Below are 15,388 nucleotides of genomic sequence, written 5' to 3' on the forward strand. Positions count from 1 at the left end.
CAGTATGTCCGAATTTTTGGCATTTAAAACATGTCTGAGGAGGAGGATTGAACATTTTAACATTGCAGCTCATATAACCAATGAAAACCTTATAGGATAAATGCTCTTCTTCAAATTTAATTAACACAGATAAGCTGTCACACCTTTCTCCATTTCTTGTTGTTTTTAACTGTTTCACTTCTTTTACTTTTGCACCACTTATGTTTTCTAGAATGTCTTTATCAGTTACTTCTAGAGGAACAATGACTCCCCTGCTAATCATTTTGTTCTCCACCAAGCTGCACTGAACTCTTTCCCCTCATCTTGTTAATGCATATAGCTTTGCCTTGTTGAGACTGTCTCTGCAGTTTTTTAACAGGTCTCCACTATTCAGTATTCTGGCACTTCAGACTTCCCCTACAAGTTTGTTTATCGATTTTGTTAACTGAATCTGATTCCAATCTGCAAAGTAGTCTCCCTGATTGACTAGTTTGAATATGACTTTGTAATCATTTAGTTTTCCTGTGGAATTTCTAGATTGATCATCACTTGAATGTTCTGAACTGGACTCCCCTTCAATTGATCTCTGCTCTTTAAGCTTTTTCTCATTTTTTGATTCTACTCTCTTCCAATCTTCTTCGTTTTCACTGTTTCCTTCTTCCATCCCACAAGAATCGCTCCCCGTTTCCTCACTACTCGCTGCTCAGGACATTTCTCCACAAGCGACTTAAAAACACGCGCCATGCACCACCTCGCTCCAATGTCAGGATCTGACCCAGCATGGATAAAGACAGGTAGGACTGATTTAAAGCACTTTGTAGAAAAGGCAAAGAAGAACGAACAATCTGGGATTCACATGAAAAATAACCGAATATACTTTACTTTTTCTAGGTGTTTGTTAATCTGCATAGCTGCTCATAAATAAACACATAGTCAGGAAATAAATTGTTTTTGTTTGTTAAAAAAACAAAGTTGACTAATAGCTTAACCATTATTAAACTGGTACATAATTTTTTTAGGTTTCTGACGCCATATTGGATCATGCAAAACACAGATTTACCTTCACAAAGCCTCAGAAGGGCAACATTTATGTACAAAAAGCTAAGCTGTTCATGAATTTATGTTTTGTTTTTATAATGTTTTTTGTTGTTAGTATTCATATAAATATACTGGTGTGATAACTTAGTATACGTGTATTTTGAATTAATAGCGCCCCCTGGAGGAGAAAACTCCACCAGCTGCCACTGGCCGAGACGCTACTGTTTACTGTTAAAAATATGAACATCCAGCTCTCCCATCTTTCTGGCCATGATATACACCTCATCATAGGATCATCACCATCACAGCATCATAGGATGGGCCAGAATAGAAATGATAAACAGACATGGATGCATGTAGAGGTGTTTTTTTTTTTTTTTTTTTTTTTACAGTTGCACATTTCAAATTTTCAGTTTTCAAGTATTTAATGAAGATAAATTTTGCCTTCATCAGTAGTGGATTAGAGATATACGGTTAAGTTCACAAGTGGGCCAATTCAATACAGTTTGTTTCAGGTAGATATTTAATGATGCAGAAAATAACAATTTGATTGGATAATTTATTTATGACGCTTTATAATAATAAATGAGTGCTTTAAAATATTTGCTTGCGTGCTTGCATTAAGTATCTGTGCCCATGCTCTTTTAAAATAGATAATTACCCAAAACATTTTTTGCTTGCATGCTTTGCACGCTCGCATTTTATTTGGTGCCCCATTGTGCCCCGTTATAGTATTGGGTCAGCTGATGCCCCTGGGGCCGCCTGTGGAGCTGATTTACAGCTGCTTTCTGTATCTCTGCTTCTGTCTCCGTGAACCCTCAGTCAGCCTCAGCAGATGGCCGCTCACACTGAGCCTGGTTCTGCTGGAGGTTTCTTCCTGTTAAAAGGGAGTTTTTCCTCTCCACTGTCGCTACAAGCATGCTTAGTGGGAGGGATTGCTGAAGAGTCAAAGAGTCGATGCAATCAACTGGTTTTCCTTAGATAGAAAACTTTGAATCAAATTGGATGATCTGGTGAACTGGAAAGTGCCTTGATGAGACGTGTGTTGTAAATTTGCGCTATATAAATAAACTGAATTGAATTTATTAAAAAAATGAGTTACTGTGGTTATTTTGACATTTTCTTGCGTTTTTTTAAACTTATCCAGTTGAACTGGAAAGAGATTATATATTATTCATTAAACACATCAATAGAAAAACATATTTCTTTTGAGGAGACCCAGGAAATAAACATGTAAAATATTTCTGATATACTAGCTTTTATTTAGCTTTTACTTTGAAAGGCTTTGAATAAACTTCCTGTTCTGACAGTGCAGGAGACCTCAAGCTACGTTCACACCGGACGCAGCAGGAACAGCAAAATCGCATCTGCTGCTTCCTTTTTGCTGCTTGTACTAGTTTAGTAACTTTGTTTAGCAACTTTGCTGCTCTCCAAAAGTGGGACTGACGAGCGTTGGGCGGAGCTACTCTTTGCTGTGATCAGTGGGAATAAAGTAGTTTTAATATGATTTTAAATGGGAAAATCCACCTGAAAACTTCATCAGTGCAATCAGTTCATCCAGATTACAATCCTGCCTTCCAATATTATTTCTGTGGGAGCCGCTCAGACCCCCACATACCGGCGGTGCGCCGACAGTAGGAATTCCATTCAACAGCAGCCTCAGGCCCAGTCGCCTCCTCGCGGTTCCCCTCGGTGGCTGGAAGGCGGTTTTCATGTACGTAATCCAAACTTCAGGCACTAGGATAATAAAAGCAAACATATCCTGCCAGCAGGATTCTATATTTTAAGTTTCAGAGGAGTGATCATAGCTCTCTGATCATCAGCGATGTGTCTCTCTCTCCCTGCCAGCTCCCAGATCAGCATCTCTGATTGGTTGATGCGGCGCGTCAAGCAGCAAAAGTTCAATTTTTTTATCTCGAGCATCTGTGTTCGGTGTGAACGCAGCATCAGAGTGCAGGTCTGCAGCTAGACCCTCTTGCAAGGTTCTGATGCTGCCGGTTTTAATGACTGCTGGTTCTGGATGACTGTCTTGTTTTATTTGTAATGTTTTTCTGTTGATGAAGCTAATCAGATAGAAGGAGGGAAGCAGCTGGACTGTCTCCCACAGACCAGCAGCCGACCATCCAATGCATAATGGTCCTCCTTGCTGCTGGCTGACACTGAGATGGATGAGAAGGATGGGTGGAAACTCACCTGCTGATGCAGCAGAAAGCCAGGAGACGGAAAAGGTCTGCAAAGTTCAGGTCTGATCCCTCCAGAGAGAAAGCTGCAGGAGACAAACCAACAACCTTCAACAAACAGCAGAAGCTACGGACATGCTCTCTCCTTTCTGGACCCTTCTAGATGGAACTTTGTCCATTAGACCCTCTGTTACTGCATTACCATCATGAAGCTGGATGAGAGTAACAACACCATCTATGACCTTCAATGAGAAGGTGCTCCTAAAACAGAAAGATGGATGACAGCTTCACCACCCTCTGACACATGCTGCTGAAGCTGCAGCAGAGGTTCTGATTCAACGCAAACATCAGGAGAACATGGATCAGTGGAGGAGTGCAGATGAAGGATGGAGAGAACCTTCTGCCTTGGTTTATCAAGCTTATGTACGCCACCTTCCACGTAAAGGTTGGGATCTATCAAAACCAGTGTTGGCATGGAAACCTGCCGTCCCACGCTCCCACTCTGACCCACCCATAGTAGAGCAGCCGGAACGTGCTGCAGCTAGCGGAGAGAAGCATTGAGGAGAAAAGCAGAGCAGAAAAACACCAAGAAACTAAACCTTTACTCCACTTTGGTGTCGTGTTTAAACGGCTCACCATCATGCTGAACTCTGGCATGTGTTGGGATATAAATACGGTCCGGTCAGTCTACCTAGTATCAGCTGGGTTTTAGAGGAATTTTTCTCACAATTACATCTGCAAAGAGACGTCCTAGTCCACAATTGCGTAGGGGGCCAACCAGGTGTCAGTGACCGGGCCTCTAAGCAACTGCAGCCTCTGCTTACCGATAGTTATGCCATTGGTCGGATTAAAGCACGAGTGTAACCAGGAGTGAGGCAGTCGCTCTGATTGCTGTAAACATTGAAACATTAGGAGGGACAGGAACCTTAGCTGGCTCTCCATGATGGCCTTTTCTGCTCGATTCACCCCCTGACTGAATAGTAGCAACAGCCTGCAGATCCAGAACATCCAGAACAGAACTTACTGTACTGGTTCTCTCTGATGGGGAAGTCCTTGATGGGCTCTGTGGAGTCTCGGTCCATGCGTACAGAAACCACTTTCCTCTGCAGGCGGCTGGACCTCCTTACCAGGAACGACTGCAGAGAGAAACTAGAGCAGGTCAGAGGTCAGTGAGCAGGAGGACAGATGTTCATCTTTTCCTTACAGGAGGAACCGAACCCCTACAGCGCTCCTATTTAGTCAGAGAGAGGAAACTGAACCACTTTGGTACTGCAGTCTGCCCCTCCAACATCCAACTGATAGACATGGGTTGATTCCAATCTGTTTTCCTTTCTGTTCTCTAATGGATTTCAAATCCTCCACATCTGCAGCAGAGAGGCGGGAGTTAACCTTTCAGTCAAAGTTATATTTTCACCCTCTTCTGATGGGTAAATAAAAACTAGCACTAACTGTGTGAATCATGAAGAGACTCAGGCGACGCTCACACGGCAGGATTTTCTATGAAATCTGATTCTTCTCCCTGGTCATTCACATTTCCCAATATGTGCGACTTGTTCAGTAGCAGCCATTCAAAATGGCCCTTCCTATCAAACGCCAGCAGAATGGCATCCCTCCAACTCCCAGCGAAATCCCCTCCAACTCCCAGCCACTAGAGTGACCTCCTCTTGCATATTTTTTTACTCTGACTCCAGCCTTTCACTTACAATAACAGGGTCTGACCAGGAGATGGCGCTTCTCTTTAGATCCTAATCATGGCAGAAAGAATATTTTAGTACAAATATTGATATTTAAAAGGGAATTGTAGGAGACCGGCCAAGGACCGGCCAAAGACCGGCCAAGGACCGGCCAAAGAACGGCCAAAGACCGGCCAAGGACCGGCCAAAGACCGGCCAAAGACCGGCCAAGGACCGGCCAAAGACCGGCCAAAGACCGCCCAAGGACCGGCCAAGGACCGGCCAAAGACCAGCCAAGGACCGGCCAAAGACCGTCAAAGACCGGCCAAGGACCGGCCAAAGACCGGCCAAGAACCGGCCAAGGACCGGCCAAAGACCGGCCAAGGACCGGCCAAAGAACGGCCAAAGACCGGCCAAGGACCGGCCAAAGACCGGCCAAAGACCGGCCAAGGACCGGCCAAGGACCGGCCAAAGACCGGCCAAGGACCGGCCAAAGAACGGCCAAAGACCGGCCAAGGACCGGCCAAAGACCGGCCAAGGACCGGCCAAGGACCGGCCAAAGACCGCCCAAGGACCGGCCAAAGACCGGCCAAAGACCGGCCAAGGACCGGCCAAAGACCGGCCAAAGACCGGCCAAGGACCGGCCAAGGACCGGCCAAAGACCGCCCAAGGACCGGCCAAAGACCGGCCAAAGACCGGCCAAGGACCGGCCAAGGACCGGCCAAAGACCGGCCAAAGACCGGCCAAAGACCGGCCAAAGACCGGCCAAGGACCGGCCAAAGACCGGCCAAAGACCGGCCAAGGACCGGCCAAAGACCGGCCAAGGACCTGCTAAGGACCGGGCAAGGACCAGCCAAGGAAAGTGGGGAAATTTTTAATGGCTACTGTAGTGATCTCCTGTGTGAACTGCATTCATACAACTTAAGTGTCCCGCATGCAATGATGACACAAGTAGTGAGCGTGCTCTGCAGTAACATGAGTAAACATGGATGCTAGTGCTGGTCTGTCACATCTACTGATCTTTAATTTCTTTTCCAACCTCAGCCAGAGCAACAAAAACACAATCTTTTCAAGAAGGTTGAAAATAGAGACTGCTTCTCCGCATTATCATCCGCCATGGTTGCTTTTCTTCCTGCTTCTGCGTAGAAAGACGCAGAATATGGACCTTTGGAGTATTGATGGTGTTCAGGTCTGATGAATACGACCCAAGTCACATTCAACCGGAATTTGTATCGGATCGAGGACCACAGAGCCAAGTGGCCTGGGCCGCATTAGAACTAATCAGATCTGTGTTGTTAAGAGAGTCATGAAAAGTTCTCAGAAAAATCGGATTTGGGTCACTTCAGGCTGCTGTGTGACATAGCCTTTGAAGACATGATGATCTGTTGGTAGTTTGGTGATCATCTGTTAATATTTCTAATCTTGAAAGGTAACAGAATGCAGTCTCAGTGTTAATGTGGCGCAATGATCAGGAGGATTTAATCATGACGGCACTGACCTCCAAGCAATGGAAGCAAAGACCTGCTCTGAGGACTCTGGGGTGTTTAGAAAAAAAAAAAAAAAACAACTGGCCTCCATAGAACCAGAGGAGTAAGGTGGCTGGAATTTCATGCTGTGGTGTTAAACAGGCGACCTCTGCATACTGTCCTCTCACCCCAGCCGCTCGGTCCTGCAGGATTCCTGCAGCGTCGCGGTGGCTCAGGCCCAGCTGCAGCCACACGGAATGAGTGTGCGTCAGTCTGTCCAGGAAACTGAGCCCCCGGTGGAGCGAGTCGTAGCCAGAGTCCCGGGCTTTGGGTGGTCCGCCTCCCATCGTGGAACAGGGTGAGGCTTGAAGAAACAGACGTCCCACCTCTTCACTCAGCCTGGAAAACAGTCAGAGAAGAAGAAACCAGGCTGATTAGGACTACTATCAGAACAGTTTGTTGGGCTGAAAATACCGAATCTCCTGATGGCAACTCGAGCAACAGCATGACTGTTTTCAGAGGTCCTAAACCCTGGCTGCAGAGCAGAATCATTTCACTCATCTAGATTTCTACATCTAGATAAGTCATTTTTTCTTAAAATAAGTGAATTTGTACTTGAAATGAGGAGGTACAAGTGACTTTTTGCCAATGGAACAAGTCAATTTACATTTAAAATAAGACAAAACTACTGCATTGTCTTATTTCAAGCGCACATTATCTAATTTAAGAGCTTCCATTTTCAGGAAGCTGCTAGTTCCTTGTTCCTTTTGGCTCAGCGTAGCTTTGTGATCCTCTGTTGCGTTTTTTCTTTCCTGAAATGTAATTCCAAAATGGTAGATCTATCCAGGTGGTGTAGAATCTACAGCAGGTGGTTCTACCAGGGTTTATAACTAGTAACTCTAATTTAATGTTTTATCGGAGAAATCATTTCTTCCACCTCGAGCTTCTTTTCCGAAAAATACAGCTTTACAATCAACCATGAAGCAATTCCACGCAAATATATTGCGATATATCTGACAAAATTGTTTTTATAAACTATTAAATACCACGATAATCACATTAATGAAGTTTAATGCCAATTAAGGCCTTAATTTAATAAATAATAAGTTAATGACTTTTAACTAATAATAATCAGGTGGTTTTCCAAAGTTACAGGTTCTACAAAATTACTCTTAAAATGACAGAAATATGCTGATATTAGAAAATTTTATCTGTATTTTTTAACACTTAATTTGAAATGCATTTACTTTTGAATACTTAAGTATTTTCAAAAGTGAGTACTTCACTCCTTTAACTTCCATAGATGTTTGACGGAGTGACTTTTAATTGTAGTTAAATAAGATTTGACTGAGTGTCCAAGACTTTTACTTCAGTAATACTGTTGAGTACTTCATCCACTGGTTAAACCTAACTCCTCATGGTCCCCACAAGTACCTATAAGTCAACAAAATGTAGCAGATCTCTGGAAAATTGTCCCCACTAGGTACCAATAGCCATAAAGACCAATGATTGGAGTAACGGTGTCGAAAGTAACGCCATTACCTTTTTTTAGAAACGAGTAATCAAAATTATTACACTTACTCTAACTATAAAGCAGTTACAATTGCCGAGACTGCACATTACTCAGGTCGCACAATGAACCTTTTTTTCATGATTGGAGTCGTGCGCGCCTTGTCATGAGAGAGGGGAGGATGAGATTGACTGTTACGGGTGTTAACGTACAGCACACACAGAGAGATGGAGAGTGAGGAGGACTCCAGCAGTAAAACAGCGTTTTCCACATGGAAATACTGGTGTTACGTAGAGCTGCGTTTCCTCATCAGATACGGTTTCCCCTGCATCTCCGCACAGCGCAGGCGGCACGATTCACCGCACAGGCGACAGGAAACGCGCATGCTCACTAAAGGCGCGCAACAGTCGCCCTGTGCTCGCGCCACTGGGGAACTATAGAGAGCGTGAACGATCAAATGATAGCCTATATGGAGAGAGGGAGAAATATGGATGGATGGATGGATGGATGGATGGATGGATGGATGGATGGATGGATGGATGGATGGATGGATGGATGGATGGATGGATGGATGGATGGATGGATGGATGGATGGATGGATGGATGGATGGATGGATGGATAGATAGATAGATAGATAGATAGATAGATAGATAGATAGATAGATAGATAGATAGATAGATAGATAGATAGATAGATAGATAGATAGATAGATAGATAGATAGATAGATAGATAGATAGATAGATAGATAGATAGATAGATAGATAGATAGATAGATGTTGCAGTATCTATAACAACCCAAACACCCTGTTTGAATGCCCTGTTAAAAAACTTCACACCCATGAGTAGAGGCAATGCAGCCTGATGATATTTACACCGCATCAGATAGCATTCCCCCCATGTTAAGCAGGGGGAACGCTATCTGATGGGGTTTATAGGCCCGTCACATGGCGTTCCACCCTGATGTCATTTACGTTGAGTTGCAATAAATGCTAAACTCTCTGCAGGTTCTTCTCTTTGTCGTCCGCTCTATTCAGCTGGCTTTGGAAACACACGGCAAGAAGGTGGGGGCTGGGTGGTGAGGGTTACGGGGGCGAGAAACGCAAAAGTAACGCAATAGTTACTATTAATAGTGACTAGTTACCTTTATTGTGGAGTAACTCAGTTAGTAACTCAGTTACTTTTTGGGAAAAGTAACAAGTAACTATAACTAATTACTTTTTCAAAGTAACGTGCCCAACACTGATAAAGACACACACCTAAGAGAGTCTTAGACAACTTCCAGGGGGCGTGGTCAGTGACAGGGCTCACATCAAGCACTTTAGATAACAATGGCTGACTCCTGCAGAGGTTAGATGCTGTACCTCCTGCTGTACCTCAGTCTAACCCTAAACACCTGAGAAGAGCGCCCTCGGCTGATAGCTATAGAACCTGCACTTTGTGAGCAGAGTATTAGGGTATGGTGGGTGAAACAGGATATAGAACAGGAAGTGAGCTCACCTTACATGTGGGTCCTTTTCCTGACCTTCTTCTGCCGGCTCACTCTTCCTCCTCATCTCCTGCTTCAGCGTGCCGATCTCCCAGGCAATCGAGTCGATCAGCTGGAGAAACATCAGCACTCAGTGATGTAGGTGCATTCTATCCCAACTTTTCTATCATTACACACTAGAGATGGGATCAGAACATTTATTGCTATCATTAGAAACCTGTCTGTGAGCTGGACAGAACCAGAACCTATAGATTCACACACATCTAATGAACCAGAGTTTAACAGTGACAAAGCAGACGCCATCAGATATCCTCATCCATCCATCCATCCGTCCATCCATCCATCCATCCGTCCATCTATCCATCCATCCATCCATCCATCATCCATCCATCCATCCGTCCATCCATCCATCCATCCATCCATCCATCCATCATCCATCCATCCATCAATCCATCATTCATCCATCCATCCATCCATCATCCATCCATCCATCCGTCCATCCATCCATCCATCCATCCATCCATCCATCATCCATCCATCCATCCATCCATCCATCCGTCCATCCATCCATCCATCCATCCATCCATCCATCATCCATCCATCCATCATCCATCCATCCATCCTTCATCCATCCATCCATCCATCCATCATCCATCCATCCGTCCATCCATCCATCCATCCATCCATCCTTCATCCATCCATCCATCCATCCATCATCCATCCATCCATCATCCATCCATCCATCATCCATCCATCCGTCCATCCATCCATCCATCCATCCTTCATCCATCCATCCGTCCATCCATCCATCCATCCATCCTTCATCCATCCATCCATCCATCCATCATCCATCCATCCATCCATCCATCAATCCATCCATCATCCATCCATCCATCATCCATCCATCCATCCATCCATCCATCCATCCATCATCCATCCATCCATCCATCCATCCATCTATCCATCCATCCGTCCATCCATCCATCCATCCATCCATCCGTCCATCCATCCATCCATCCATCCATCATCCATCCATCCATCCATCCATCCATCATCCATCCATCCATCTATCCATCCATCCGTCCATCTATCCATCCATCCATCCATCCATCCATCCATCCATCATCCATCCATCCATCCGTCCATCCATCATCCATCCATCATCCATCCATCCATCCATCCATCCATCCATCCATCCATCCATCCATCCGTCCATCCATCCATCCATCCATCCTTCATCCATCCATCCATCATCCATCCATCCATCCTTCATCCATCCATCCATCAATCCATCAGCTTCAGCAGAAAAAGCAAACGTCAGGTTTAAGTGTCCTTTCTCTCCAACCATGTTTTCTGAGGGAGTCTGACCACTGGCATTGAAGTATCATTATTGCCCCCTGGTGGTCACTGATTTAACAGCAACAGTTTAATAATTCAACCAACTCATTATACAATAATCCAAAAGCTAAAGGAACAAAAGTGTTTCAGTCCATTTTCCCTTCATCTTGGCAGCAGCTCAGCTTGGGTATTGGCAGATCGACGTAGCTTGAAGTCATGGATTATCTGGATCCACCAGGATGGTTCTTAATGACCTCACTTTGTAAAGTTCAATTAAATTAGCCTGTATGAGGCAGCACTGGGAATCCTGCTGCTTGCACTGGCCTTTCAGAAGCTAGGTTTCTGTTTCATCAGATGAACTCCTATTAAAACCACAAATGATCTCAGTGAGTCTGTCATCAAGGTTAGTTCCCTGACTTCTATACTGGTTCATAACCACTTCATTTCCAGGAAGGTTAGCTCTGGTTAGCTCACTTTCAGGAACTGGGAGCTGCAGAAATTATTCTTTTATTTTCAGTGTCTCTTCCTGTTCCTTAAAGACAGGTCGATCACTTAGTCAGTGACTTTAGGGGAGGTCCTTTTCATCCAACGTTAAAAATCTACCAGCCTTAAGAGTATCTGTGTCTGGGAGAGACCTGGAAGGTTAAACAGTAATTAAAGGTGATTTTTAAGTCATTCAGAGGGCACATAAACCTTTTCTTTCTCTTCAGCTTCACTGTAACCGTTTCCATAGGTCATCTATGACAGAGTAACCTGGGAACTTCTGAAGCTGGGCGCCTGTGGAGCTGACGGAGAAGTGTGGAAGAAGGACAGAACGGTACCAGAACGGTCCTCTGGGCACAGAACCCGTGCCGGTTCAGGCCATTCCATCCAGTGCACACCGGTGGTGGAGGCCACATCCTTTTAACAGTACCACAGCTGTATGGGGATGCTAGGTTTAACCTGCTAAATCCTCACAGGCGACCCTTGGGTAGATTTCTGCCCTTGAAAAACTGGGAGAACAGGATTTCTCTCTCCACATGTATTTCTCTCTCCACATGTACTGTTAGGCACTGATGCTCAACTGTCACAGATAGTTTTGATCTATGCCCAATATTGAAGCGTGGTCTGCGCTATGTTATTCCACGCCACAACGCAAGAGGGACAATCAGTAACTAGTAGAGGTGGGCGGATCGATCCCAGGATCGATACTATCGATACCAACGCTGGTATTTATATTGAACAATATTCGTTTAACAAGATCGATACTTTTTATCCTCTCTCGCGCGCGCTGACTGCTGCGGAGTCACCAGTTTCCCCATATGTGTAACAGCACTTTGCTCCCCCTCCCCTCTCCTACAGTCACATGGCTCAGCGGCGCCAGCCAATCAGCGCGCAGGCTTAGCTTGGCCTGCCCACTCAGCACTACGTCACACAGACAACCGCGCTGCCGGTTGCTGGGTGAGTGCTCACTCAGACTTGGATGGAGAGAGAGACCAAAGACCCGCCTCCAGCCTCAGACAGACATCTTTGACCCAAGCGTTTCAGTCCTCCAGAGAATATCCAGGTAGATAACAGTGGTCATCGTCTGCAGCACTTCATTATACATCATATATTACTCAGAAAGTGTAGTTAAGACCTTGAAAAAACCCAGTACATTTATCCCATTAAAAATTGTTAGCTAAAATAAGCTAACATTAGATAATCTCTTATTTATTCCACGATTGAGAACTTTATAGAAAAAAAGCAACAGGCAAGTGCAGCTTAAATGTAAAAAGTATCGGTATCGATATCGGCGATACTGACCCAGTATTTACTTGGTATCGGATCGATTAAAAAATCCCGGTATCGCCCACCTCTAGGAACTAGCTGTGGGTCTAGATACGGTCGAGGCGGTGAGGAAGGGGGGGCAAGTTTGTGCGACAACGGAGGGACATGAGGGCCAAAAAGAGCGGGGATCCAGTTGAAAAAAGGGTCCCAGCGTTCTTGTGCACCTCGCTCTTCTAGCTGGTCCAACTTCACGAGTCTAGGGCTGCAACAACGAATCGATAAAATCGATAAAAATCTACTTTTAAAAGCGTTGGCAACGAATTTCATCATCGGTTAGTTGTGTCGCGCGATTAATGCGTCATCCGCCGCCGCCGTCATCACATCCACTTGACTGAAACGGGGGAAGAAAAAAAAAATTACGGCAGAGCGAGCCAGCGCCGCAGGTGCAGTGTTGCCAACTCAGCGACTTTGTTGCTATATTTAGCGACTTTTCAGACCCTTCCAGCGACTATTTTTTTTAAAAAGCGACTAGCGACAAATCTGGCGACTTTTTATGGTGTCACTGGCGGCTTTTGGAGACTTACGTGAAAGCATGTATCGTTCCTACTCCTGTCCTGCAGCAGCAGCTGCTGCCGTGAGGCGCCTCCCCCATCCCAACCCCGTTCTCCCGCAGGAATCCCTCTCAGCGCTGCAGTCAGACTGCGTCCAGACTGCAAATGAAGCGCGCATGCGCCGGGATTGACGGCGCAAATTGATCACAATAATTAAAATAGCCTTTATAAATAAATTAACTTGCAAATTATGAGGGCAAGGCTTTTAAAGTTTAAATCTTCTGGCAAAGAAGGCTATTTTTATCTCTATGGTTCAGTATTTTCTCAAGTAGCAACTTTAACTGCTATACTTTCCTGTCTTAAAAGGCAGAACTCTTCTAGTAAAAAAAAAAAAAAAACTCATTTGTTGAAATGGGGGGACCTATTGTTTGAACCCCTTAGGGGGCTTTTAAAAAAAAATGTCTTTTTATGCACTTTATGAAACAAAGTTTCATAAAGTGTTTTAACACAAACATTTATTTTTCATATTGCACCAGTACAGTTAATGAGCAACCTGTACTTGTGTGCTTGTTTGTTCTGTTTAAAATGTTTATTTTGGAATAAAGAGGTTAATATAAAAAAGATTTTTTGTCCGAAAAAATAATCGGCCGATTCATCGATTTTTAAAATAATCGTTAGTTGCAGCCCTACACGAGTCGTTTTCCACAATGGCGGTCATACAAAGAAAACAAGCCGATAAGGTACCAAACAGGAAATACACATTTAGAGCGGATGTAGATTTGACCAATCAGAGGCCTCCTGTCTGCGGTCACCTACAAGTTTGGAGAGCTGCAGCAGAGTGTCTGCGGAAGGGGCGGGGCATATTTGCATTCACTGTGACACACATGCAGGTGACCTGGTTTCTGAGTATAAATCAGCCTTTAGACGGGTATGGGGCATTGCAGGCTAACAAAAGAAGCCAAACGACCTCCATTCCAAAGGGGTGGACCCGTTCGTCCATTTCTATTTGCATGTTTTCTAAACAAGAACAAGGCTTTGTTGGGCTACTGTATAAAGCTTGGAACTCAACGCTATTCCCGACATTTTGAATTGAAAATCTTGGATTGGAAGAGAAACGTCTTCAAACTTGGATTGGTTATATCTTTCTGTTTTTGAAAACATAGAGCCTGGTTTGTGGGAAGGGTTCCTGCAGTGGAAGCTCTTGGATGCTCTCTACCCTTACATGATGCTCACATCAGTCCAGCTGCATGAAAACAGGGAGAACCAATGTCCCTAAAACCAAACCAGCAGCTCCTCTAACTGGTAGCTCCCTGATCTGTTTCAGCATCTCCAGCTTGGAGCCAGAGAGCTCTGATCCCCCCCCCAGGTCTGATGAGAAAATCTGCTGCTGCTTCTTTTTCAAGGTAAAGAGTATCAGAAAAGTTCACACACCTGGAAGAAGCTGCCCCTCTTCTGCTGCTCACAGGGCGGACTGGTCATGGTGTCTCCTCTCTCAGGGTAATGTTTCATCTGGAGGGGATCCAGGCTGCTGGTCCAGGGAGTCACAGCACCTCCCAACTCAAAGAGGAGCTGAAGAACAGACCCTCAGTGTCAGAAGGATGCTGAAAAGGTCAGAGGAGAAGGGAGAGGATTTAAAGGAGCCTGCAGGAGGAGCATTAGTATCATTGGTTCATTAGGTGACAGGTGGCGTCAGCGCCTGCGTATTGGGCGTGTCCCTGCTGGCGTGTGTGCGCCTACTGATGCAGAGTGGTGAGGGTGAATGGGTGAGAAAGGGATATTTTTCATATCTGCGCAGTCTGTTTGTAGCTTTAATCATTGATTGGATTTTGATTAAGGTCGACAAAAAAAATAAACTCTTAAAATAAGTGTTTTTTTCTTAAATTTAGGTGGAAAGTGAGACACTTTGCCAATGGAACAAGAGAATTTACCTTTAATATAAGAAAAAAACAATTACATTCTCTTATTTCTAGTGCATATTATCTAATTATCTTATTTTATGAGCAAAACTACTCATTTTATTGGCAAATTATCTTATTAACCTGCTCAAATAAAGGGGAATAATTTGTACATATTTCTAGATTGTTTTTGCAGTGCAGAATTTAGCCCACAGCGGCCCCCACAGTTTAGTCCCGTTTGACTCTAGAGTCGTTCTCTACAGAGGAACGTCAGCTGACCATCCAGGCTCCTGGACGGCAGATGCATCCTCTGTCACAGGGTTTTGAAGTTCCTTCCTGGTGGCTTTTTTTTGCAGGATTTTTTCAGGTTTTTCCAGCCAGAAGAAACCGTTTTTTCCTGTTTCTTCTGGAAGAAACTTGGAAAATCAATTACTGGAAAGTTTTGTTTCTTTTGGTGAATATTTAGCCTTAAGCTAAGGCCCAGATCCAGCAATAACCTGGAGGTGGGGTTCAATGTCTAT

The 15,388-nt window shown here is 44.6% G+C and overlaps 1 protein-coding gene across 1 annotated transcript in view; it reads right to left on the reverse strand.

Moving 5' to 3' along the window:
* Positions 1-15,388, reverse strand: part of LOC119773961 (ras and Rab interactor 2-like) — a 43,990-nt gene that overhangs the window by 21,356 nt on the left and 7,246 nt on the right. The window contains exons 2-6 of the mRNA XM_038271202.1: positions 14,404-14,573; positions 9,346-9,446; positions 6,525-6,735; positions 4,222-4,333; positions 3,211-3,283 (exon numbers count right to left, since the gene is read on the reverse strand). Coding sequence (XP_038127130.1) covers positions 3,211-3,283; positions 4,222-4,333; positions 6,525-6,735; positions 9,346-9,446; positions 14,404-14,481 — 575 coding nt within the window. The 5' untranslated portion in view covers positions 14,482-14,573. The remainder of the gene's footprint in view (positions 1-3,210; positions 3,284-4,221; positions 4,334-6,524; positions 6,736-9,345; positions 9,447-14,403; positions 14,574-15,388) is intronic.

The sequence above is a fragment of the Cyprinodon tularosa genome, unplaced genomic scaffold, assembly GCF_016077235.1.
Source record: "Cyprinodon tularosa strain WSP-4 unplaced genomic scaffold, ASM1607723v1 ctg794, whole genome shotgun sequence".
NCBI classification, from domain to species: domain Eukaryota; kingdom Metazoa; phylum Chordata; class Actinopteri; order Cyprinodontiformes; family Cyprinodontidae; genus Cyprinodon; species Cyprinodon tularosa.